This window comes from Myodes glareolus, chromosome 2, assembly GCF_982192425.1.
Source record: "Myodes glareolus chromosome 2, mMyoGla1.1, whole genome shotgun sequence".
Lineage (NCBI taxonomy): Eukaryota > Metazoa > Chordata > Mammalia > Rodentia > Cricetidae > Myodes > Myodes glareolus.
In genome coordinates, this window is record NC_142027.1 from 37,574,693 (window position 1) to 37,585,612 (window position 10,920).

Here is a 10,920-nt window from a genome sequence, read left to right on the forward strand (position 1 = left end):
GCCGCTGTGTCCGTGGTCCTCATTTGTAAGACAGTCTATGGCTTCTAGAGCAGGCTCTGACCCCCTGCTGCAGTTCCCCATTTATAATAACCATCTCACATTACCGAAATTATCTTCCAATCTTCTCGTTTCTTTGCTAGGCATAAACAGCCTGTGACCTGTTCCTGGAATGTCTTGACACCTTCACCTTCACCTCTGTCCTTTCCTTCTTTCCTTTTTTTTTTTTTCTGAATACATTTGGAATTTGAGAGAGGGGAGAAAAATAAAAGTGCCGATTCAAGAAAGCCGTGCCTAGAATTTAAAGACCAGCTTTGACTGCCATCTTAATTCTGTTTTTAAACATTCTTTAGGATCCTTGCTAGTGGGAAATGAATATATATACATGTATTACTAATACTAGCAATGCCTGGGCTCCTCTTGGCCTCCTTGGAGCCTAAGCAGGTGGCTGCAAGTTGGTTGACCCAAGCCGCTGAGTACCAAATGCATGTGCGCTGGGTTTCTAGATTCAAAGGCTTATAGTTCTAAATCCTGTGAACTAGGGGATTAGGATTTGAGACTCTGCAGACCAGATCCTAACAGGCCTACATACTGGAATTGAGGAGTATTGACCTGAGCAGTGTTGCCTCGGCAGCTAGTGTAATTCTTAGCTCTGAGCAGCAGATGGCAGTAGTAGCTGTCAGCGCCTGCTGGTTAGAGCTCCGGAAACCTGTATCCCAGGACTAACACCTCCTACCCAGTGGCCCTACTATGGCTCTTAGTGTTGAGACCTGTGGCCTTTACAGTGGTTGGTGTTACAGCTTTTGAGAACTGCTGTCTTCAATTCTTAGGCCTTGCCAGATTCCTGGAAGTCCTCTAAAAACTAAGGCCCACAGCCCCGATCGCTGTCTTTACGTCCTCTCTGTCTCTGCAGGTTGTCTGCCTCTACTGCTCTTGGTACTGTTGCTGCTGCCACTGCTGCAGAGGGGTGCTGCTGGCTGGCATCCCTGCTGCTTTCTCTACTTGTTCTAAGCTTAGCTTGCTGTACTTTTTGATCAGAGAAAATACCATTTGACAGAAACTTTTGATTGGGCCCTCACATCAGACTGCGAGTGAGCCAAATAGTCTGATTAGATAGCCAGGAGCAGAAGGTGGCATGGCTGTGGATACAAATGAAGGGTTATGTTTACACCAATCACAGCCCAGCCTTTCACAGACCTTGTAGAAGGAACTGTCACAAGTCCCACATTGCACCAACCAGTGACTTCTTCCAGAGTTACTGAGGAGGTGCCACCTTCACCCTCATGTTTTAGAAAGAATAACTTCAGGGTCAGCTAAAGTACATAGAAGCCTGTCTAGCCTGGAATGCCTTCTAAAGTCAGTGCAGGTTGTCTGAAGCGTGTATATGTGATATATATTCTATATGCATAGATAAAGAGTTAAAACATTTGTGTTTTCTAGCATTTAGCAATGCTTAATAAGGTTTGGTCTCCGCTCCTTTGCCCTCCAGAGCTCTGTCCTCTGATGTGCCTCTTTTAGGTTACACCCTGTAGTCTTAGCATGGCAGCCATGCTGTGCTGTAGTTCTCCCTGTGTTCCCCAAACACTTTCACTCCTAGGTCCACAATGATGATGGGCTCTTCCACCTTTACATTGTGCAGAGATCACCCGGTCCAGGGATGAGCTCTACTAGGGAACTGAAGCACCAGAATAGCAGGACCAGTATATACCATCACCAGGTTTATGAAGTTCCTTGAAGTTAGTATTAGATGCTGGTTTTGACTTGGTAACTGATTTTTGACAAATGATTTAGCTTCATAGGCTTGTATTTCTTCACCTGTAAAGCTCAACTAGTCTTTTGTTATTAGTTTTACTCTATGCAGTAGCAAATATTTTATGCTTTATAACAATAGAAAGCTTTTTTCTAAATATGTTACTACTTCAGTTAGTAATCATGTTATGTTGTAGCTGATATTTTTATTTGGCATGGTGCTGCATATCTAAATGCAAAGATGAGCCTACCAAACACCGAGAAACAATTCTGTATGTGCTCTGTAAGACAGATAAACCAATTGTAATTCCTAGTTCAACTAACTAGATGGCCGGATCCATAAGGATCAATAGCTTGGGGCTAGGCATCATCTGTCCACCTCCCTTTTCAATATTTCCCTTATTTTTTCCTTATCGCTTACATTTGTATTTTATAAGTTTTGCTTAGAGGACAATAGGATGGTAATATCATGGTGTCTTCATAAATTCTGCTTTTGAATCAGTGTTTTATTCATCAGTGTAGTTCCTAGCATCTACAAGATTGTCTGGTATAAAGTATAGGCTACTTAAATGTTGCATGAATGGATGAGTTTGTTTGTATCTTCCCCTGCATGCTGAGTGATTTTAAATTTTGTTGTTTTAAGAAAGGTGACCCTTGTGATGGTGGGCCTTGATAACGCTGGTAAAACGGCCACAGCAAAGGGAATCCAAGGAGGTGAGTAGAAGATATTTGCCTTCTCAACTCTTAATTTTTCCAAGCTGTTTGTTTATATGAATTCCTTTATTACATGGTAATTGGACAGAGATATTATGCTAGTTTGTGTTGTTAATTTACTTATGCTATGAATAGGCTCTGACTTCCTGATGTCCCCCTACTGCCATATTTCAGATTTGAATAGGTGTAGTCTCCTGGACATATTGACATCATTGATCAATGGGAGACAGGAAGTAACCCAAGCTAGCAGTTCCCTGCCTTAGCCTCTCAGTTGCTGGGATTACACAAATAATGCCGTGTAGTCGCCTCTCCCATAAACTTTCCCAATTGTGACCATCCTGAGGAGTGCTAATAAACTCAGTTACGTTCTCTTTTGGGGCCCACTCGACTTGTACTTAGCTGCACTGTCTGTTTTTCTGTCTACTCTGGGCTATTAATTGCCTAAGGGCAGTGTTACTCATTTTGCTGTCCCAGTGGTTTAAGCCATGCTTCTTGAAATAGCAGACAGCCTTCTCCTCCTCTTCTATCTCCTCTTCTTTTCTTGTTTATTCATGTCAGGGTTCTCCATGTAACATTCCTTCCAAGTGTTGGAATTAAACGCATGTTCCGCCACCACCAGGCCAAGCCTTCTTAAAATGTCCATTCCCTGACTCTATTTTTTTTTTTTACTTATTTTTGGTTCTGGTTTTATTCTCTGATCAACCCCCTTTTGCTAATTTTTTGTTTGTTTGTTTTGCGATACATGTACCTTTTCTTTAACTGTATTGCTGTTGTTTAAATCCAGAGCCCAATATCTGTCATGTCGCAATAGCTTCTTCTAGTACTATCTTCTCTGTCATGAATGTTGCTTTTTTCACTGGGCTGTTCATCTCCCTGACGATCAGAATGATTGTGTTATTGTGCATGGGTCTAACAGGGATCTGAAGTCACAGTGCTTCAACAAGATTGGAGTTTATTTCCCTCTGGCCGTGCAAAACTGTCTAGGACTAGGATGTCACTCCCTGATGGTAGGGATTCAGCCCTCTTTTCCTGTTCACTTTGCCATCCCTACTGTTCTCTGTCTTCTACGTAGCCCAATCTAGCTCTCTGCAGCATGCATTTGAGCTGCAAGGAGAAGCTGTAGGGGAGAAACAGGGGCCATGCTTTCTCCTTTAGGACCATGAGGCAGAAACTGATGCCTCACTTTAGGTCATGTGCCACTGACAAGAAGTAGTGGTGTTCTGGGCCCCAGCGCTGCTTCAATATATTGAGTCAGACTTTCTAGCAAGAGCCAAGGCTGTCTGTTTCTTCCCAGATTTCTTTCTGAGTATCTAACTAGTAACTAGAATTAGTCTGTAATCAGTCACCGTGGGAGTAGTTACGCTATGAAAGTGGGCACACTACATGATAACCTTCTCCCTCTACTTCCAAATTAGTTGTTAAATATTTAATAGACCACCATTTAATCTAGACCCTCCTCTCATGGCTGGTCACTGCTTCTGTGGTCGGGAATCAATGTCTTTTGTAAACATTCATGTACCCAAGCTAAAGAAATAGTCCTAGGGATTTTTTACCCAATACTGTTTCCTAATAGGAAATTATACTATTTTGGATAAAAGGTTAGTTTTTTTCTGTGGATTATCCTTGGCTTTGTTTGGTATTGGCATATCTTCACTATATTATAATCATTGATATGTAAAATGTGTGTATATATATACATACACACACAGATGCGCACACACACACGTATTCAACAATAGATCAAGAGCTCTGTAGATTAGGAATCTGATTAATAATAGTAAGTGTGTGATAACTAATAATAATGTAAGAAATACCTAATAAATGCTTATTTATTATCTATTTATATTTTGTCTTAGATTTATTTTCTCTTAACATACACTTTACTGTAAGTCTTAAGACTGAGGACCACATATCTCTGTGTCAATGAATTTACCTGTAAAAGGTCACCAGTATCTGATTACACAGATGCTAACTGATTTACTAGGACTGTTAAGACCACTTTATCTCTGCTCGCATTGTTCTCTTGCTTAGATTAGTGCCTTCCCATCTCTAATTGTATGACTTCTGAGACTTTATTCTTGCTCTCCTTAGTTTTCTAACCTTCTCTTGACCATCTCAGTCCTTTCGTTCATCTTAGGATCGCCTCTGTCTTTTCACAAAACATTCACATTTTGCATCATTCCCATTAATATTTAACCTCTATATTTTTTAACAGTTGTTTTATTATTTGTATGGGTGCTTTGTTTCCCTAAATGTTTGCTATATGTCTGGTGCCCACAGAGGCCAGAAGAAAGAATTGGATCTCCTAGAACAGAAGTGAGAGACAGCTGGGAGCTGCCATGTGCATGCTGAAAATCAAACCCTGCTCCTGAAAGAGCAATGGGTACTTGTAACCACTGAGCCATCTCTCCAGCCCTGAGATTTTCGTATTTCTCAATGTTCTTTGGGGATGACAGCCATAACCTATTTGTGTTTACGCCCTGGTCCCTAGTACTGTTCTTTCACCAAGTTAGCGTTTGCTGGAGTTTGTTCTCCTGTCCGTGCTCCAGCACAGTGAGTGTTTCCATTGCTCATTTCCTGGCAGCGTCTTTCAGTTCACACTCAAAGACAACAGTCTTTTCTGACTGTGATTGACCTCATCATTAATATTTTTCTTAGTCAGAGTGCTAATTCTCCTGCCTACACCTCCCAAATGCTGAGTTTATAGTCAAACACCACACTGCCTTATTTATTTAGTGCTTGGATCTAACGCAAGCTGCCAGGCAGGCACTCACTCTACTAATGGAGCTACCTCCCCAGCATTTAGCTCCTCATTTAAGCTCCTGTGTGATCCTGTTTCTGAAAAGGCACGCTCCTTTTAGTAGGTCTAGCCTTCCCTTTTGCCTTTTTAGTAATGGAGAAATTACCAGCAGAAACGTGACTTGTAATGGCTCTGCGAAGTGTGCCAGGCAATGCGGAAGCTGCTCTTGGATACTTCCTGAGAGGGAGTGTGGCTCTTTGCAGGCCTGTTTCTCGGCTGCAATTAATCCTAGAACACTCCTCACAGTTTTTATTAAATGACAACCAGGGTCATTTAATAGAAATTTCTGAATGATGGCAATAGTTTTTATAGAGTCCATATAGTAGGGTGCGCCACTAACCACATTTTGTTCCAAAGAACTGGAGATATAGCTGGTACAACCGAGGAACTGAGTTTTAATCTATTTACTATCACATAAAAAATTAAAAGTCTTTCATGGCATCTTTCTGCACTTGAACCATAGACCTCTAAACAAAACCCTGTGGAAGATTTATGGCATATTCTAGTGATAAAGAGAGATGGAAGAGGCACATATGATGTTAAAGTTTTCTCTTAGCCACTGAATCTATAAAATCTATTAATATTTAATAAACTCACTCTTCTATCTTTTGTTTTAATTTTCTTAGCTCTCTGAGAAACGGCCAATCACTCATTTTCAGTCGGTAGAGCACTACTTTAATCACTGAACTGTGTAACTGATATTTCGATTACCTTCAGCAGTTTTCAGGACCCTGTGCAGTCTGGCTTCCACCCGTATTCGCGGAAGATTTGCCAGGCATCGTAGGGCTTCCTTGTCATATAGACATGGGGAAACTGAAACAGGAGATCACCAGGTGCAGACCAAGCTAAACCAAACCAGAGAAAACCTGTTGAGAATTCTATCCATTGCCAATGTTTAGTCCCTTGCTCTTGTTTGATTTCTCACTCTTAGGGTCCCCTTGCTCCCTAGCCTTAGTCTAGTCCTATCTCCTGAAGAGATTCTTCTATGTCTCTCAGGGGTCTTTCTAAACCTCATGGTCACTGCTCCCTTTCGCAGGTATGGTCATGTGCCCCCTATGCTTAGTGTCTTCAATAAAATTCCTCCTCTCACCGCAAACACCAATTATAAATTTATTAGAAAATATGAGAAAAATGTTCCAGTAGAAGGTCTGAATTTGAGCTCTCTTTGCAATATGCCCTTAAAAATCTCTTCTTTCCAATTGTAGATTTATCTGATTGGAAAAGAATTGCTTTATTATTTTCAGCTTCCTCCATTTTTGGTTCTTTATCTTTTTTTTTTCTTGTATTCCTGACTTTCCTTATTTTTCCATAGAATTTGTAATAGAGCCCCTGAGTGACTGACATGGTGTTGAGAGGTTAAAATTGACTGGAGAATAAATAATCTTAACACAATATCTCATTCACTCATTCAACATACAATTATTAAGTACCTATTTCATGTTAATTGTTAAGATTATAGTAATTAGGTTAAACAAAGAAACAACCAGGTGGTGGTGGTACATGAATGCGTGAAATCTCAGCACTTAGGAGGCAGCCAGATCTCTGAGTTCAAGGCCAGCCTTGTCAATAGAGTAAATTCCAGAACAGCCAGTGATACACAGAAAAACCTTGTCTTGAATAACAACCACAACAACAACAACAAAAATACAAATGAACAAACCAAAAACAAATTCCTATCTGTGTATAGTGAAAATAATAGTTGAACATTTACATTATTTTTTTGACATTTACATTATTAATCCCTCTCTTACACACGTGTGTTTCAAAGTCGTGTGTATGGCATCAGCAAGTGATTTTTCCATTTTGTAATGACAAATGCATGATACTTGTTATATAATTTATGTTGTAGAGATAAACTAATGTTATTAAAGTCTAAAGATTCCTCTTTTTGTATCATTTGAAACAGAGCATCCTGAAGACGTAGCTCCCACTGTTGGATTTTCTAAAATTGACCTTAGACAAGGAAAGTTTGAAGTTACCATCTTTGACTTGGGAGGTGGAAAAAGAATTCGGGGAATTTGGAAGAATTACTACGCTGAGTCCTATGGGGTAATATTTGTTGTGGATTCCAGTGATGAAGAGAGAATGGAAGAGACAAAAGAGACAATGTCAGAAGTGCTGAGGCATCCTAGGATATCAGGAAAGCCTATACTGGTGTAAGTAATGGAGCATTAGCCAAGAGATGTTTGTCTCTTATAGAATATTGAATAACCAAGGTGGTCATCTATTAGTATAATAAATGTGTGCAATTACCTGTCAGTTGTAATGTTATATTGCTTTTGATAGTGATTAAAGAATTTCACCTGTGTTATGAGCAAACTTATTAATTGGATTTCTTGAAAAAATCAAATATGAACTCTTATTTTATTTGATAGCCAGCTTTATATTAGATTTTGCATCTTAAACAAGGTTGTAGGGTATGTTTCATTTCCCCACCACCAGGTAGATCACCTTGGCATGCTAAGGAAATGCTCTGAGCATTCGTGGCCACTGAGCTGCAAACTCAACCCTTTTTCCAAACAAGATTTTGCTGTGTAGCCTTGGTTGAACTCGAACTCTTGATCCTCCTGCCTCAGCATTGTAAGTTGTGCCATCACAGCTAGATTCCTCTCTTCATAGCTGATATTTTGTCATTGTCCTTTTTCATTTGCTTCCTTTTGGGTTTTGTTTTCTATAAGACAGGACCTCAGATAGCGCAGGCTGTCCTTGAGGTTGTTATGTAGCCAAGGATGACCTTAAATTTCAGATCCATCGCCTTCACCTTCCAAGTGCTGCGATTCCAGGTGTGAACTGCCTTGATCAGATAAACCCACAACCTGTGCAGGCTAAGCAGGCACGCTCCCAGCTAACTGAGCTACCTCCCGACTGCTCTTCTTTTCTCGGTAGTGTCCTTTCTGAAAGTTGCTTGAATGGTTCCTTCTGCAATGCCACTTTAATTTCTCACTGAGATTTCATATTTCCCTGTTGCACGTATGAGTATGACTAGCTTTATTGTCCCAGTCATGCTTATAGCATTTTGTCCTTAAGCTGGAACGTTTGTAGAAGACATTGAAAAGGGACATTTGTTTTCTCCGTTGATAGTGAACAATAGCTTGGCTGGGTATAGTAGTCTGGGCTTGCATCCATGGTCTCTTAGTTTCTGCAGTACCTCTATCCAGGACCTTCTGGCTTTCATGGTTTCCATAGAGAAGTCTGGTATAAGTCTGATAGGTTTACCTTTATAAGTTACTTGACCTTTTTCCTTTGCAGCTCTTAATATCCTTTCTTTAATCTGGATGCTTTGTGTTTTGATTATTATATGACGAGGGGATGTTTTTTTCTGATCCAGTCTATTCGGTGTTCTGTATGCTTCTTGAACCTTCATAGGAATATCGTTCTTTAGGATGGGAAAGTTTTCTTCTATAATTTTGTTGAATATATTTTCTGGACCTTTGATCTGCAATTCTTGTATTCATAGACTTTGTGCACAGTAAATACCAGATGGCGCTGTAACGTGAGACAGATCAAAGTTAAGCAGTTTGCTTCTCAATTGTTGACATTACTTCTCAACTGGAAGTTACTGACCTTTTGCCCTTGCCTTTTTGTCGCTTTGCCCTCCTTCTTGTAATTCATTATTAAGGAATGAAAATAATCAACCCACTGTGGTTAGATTTGGAAAAATGTCAGAGGAGTTTTGTCCCTGTTCTTCATATAGCAGAGGAAGTTTTTGTTTGTTTGTTTGTTTTGTTTTTTTGAGACCACATTTCTCGGTAGCTTTGAAGCCTGTCCTGGAACTAGCTCTTGTAGACCAGGCTGGCCTGAAACTCACAGAAATCCGCATGCCTCTGCCTCCTGAGTGCTGGGATTAAAAGCGTATGCCACCACCACCTGGCCATATAGATGAAGATTTTTAAATAAGTCTATTTGAAACTTTGATTATGAAAGTTGAAACTTTATTGGATTATTGTTTGATAAAGCTTATGTTTTTAAACTTTCAAGTGTTATATTAATGAAGTTACTTCATCTATAGACTCGAGTCTCACTTTTATTTAATCAGAGGTAAAATTTTAATAGAAGTATATACAAAAGGTGACCTTTGTTGAGTCCTACAGGCTAAAGTAGTCTTTGAAAATATTTAAGCAGCGACTGTCTGGTTTCTGAAGTAAAATTAAAGTATTAATCACTGTTATCAATAGAGTAGTTCATATCTTTTTAACCAAGTAGTTATTTATTTTTCTTGATATTTTCTCTTCTGTATATATGCATCTATTCCTATATTAATTCAATAAATACCAAGTACCTACTACATATTGAATTAATGTACAAAGCACTATTTGATTTCCTATGAAATAAGTTGAACTGTAAGTTTTATTCCATAACTTAATATATTGAAATTCTCATTAGCCCCAGTTGATAGCAATGTTCTAGGAAGATGGGTGCTATTTGTAGACTTTCTCTCTCTTGTGTAGTCTTGGCAGTTGTCCTTAGAGAGATAATAAATCTGCCTATTACCTTTTTGAAGTCCAGTTGAGTTGTCTCATACTTTCATCCTGAATATCTCTGAAGCCACCAGCAAAAATTTCTTTTCAGGATACTAAGAATTCAACCTGTGTTAGTCCAGTTTAGCTATTGGAATGGTGATACATCTAACCATATAATGATAGGTCTTTACTGTGGACCCCCAAATCACATAACCAGGAATTCTTTAACACAGGTCTGATTGCCTTGATTAGCTTCACCCTCCTAGTCCACTACACACTGAAGCTGCAGTTGCTTTGTTGGGAGCTGTAAAAGCATTGCTGTGGAACCTCTTGAGGCTGCCATCTTTGTTTACTTAGACTGTGGTTGCTCTCCAGCCTTCGTCACCATATGCTGAGCTCTGCTGTCACTATCACACTCTAATGCTGACAAAGAACAGATATTTGACAGTGTTGCTAGGTGGGCATCAACATGCTGCCATGATCCTCCCACTTCGCTGTTTTCATCCCAGACCTTCAGTATTTTGAGGGTGAGACTTTGGGAATCAGACAGGCCTCAGGAGATACCCCTTCCCTCTTCCCCTCCTGTTGTTTCTCTTCTTCCTCTTTCTTTGTTTCCTTGAGACAAAGTCTCACATTGTAGCCCAAGCTGACTTGGAACTCCCAGTAACCTTCCAGCCCAAGCTAGGGATTACAGGTGTGCAACCAACACACAGTCAGGAATGTTACTGATTCTCTTTATTACTCTGCTTGTATTGAGCAAGTATGTGAATGCCTGTGCCGACATGTGGATTCGGATAATGAAAGAGTGTTCCTACTGTTCTGGAAATGGATTTGAATATTATTGCTGATGGTACAGTGCTTCAAACTGTTAGATGAATTCAAACCACTTAAACCAATTTAGTGGTGTTAACATGCACCCAAAATGTTATTTTTGACTTCTGTTTCCAGAGCCAGAAGATTCCTAATGTTGTTCCATCAAATCTTCAAGAATTAGTTTTCTCTTTCAGATAGTTATACTAAGAAAAAAATGATGCATTTACTTTGTATTAAGTGTCGAAATAAAATATACAAAATATTTATTTATTGATTAAATATGTTGTCCTTGTTGCTTAGGCTAGGCTAATACTAAGCAATTGAGGACATAGACATGTTATTATTTACCATAGCTCTGTTATGGCATGAACCTAGGTTTAAATCAAC

The 10,920-nt window shown here is 39.6% G+C and overlaps 1 protein-coding gene across 2 annotated transcripts in view; it reads left to right on the forward strand.

The window, feature by feature from the left end:
• Positions 1–10,920, forward strand: part of Arl13b (ARF like GTPase 13B) — a 59,813-nt gene that overhangs the window by 11,368 nt on the left and 37,525 nt on the right. For both annotated transcript variants that reach the window (XM_087899775.1, XM_048422587.3), the window contains exons 2-3: positions 2,390–2,460; positions 7,167–7,416. In XM_087899775.1, the coding sequence (XP_087755901.1) occupies positions 2,390–2,460; positions 7,167–7,416 (321 nt within the window). The remainder of the gene's footprint in view (positions 1–2,389; positions 2,461–7,166; positions 7,417–10,920) is intronic.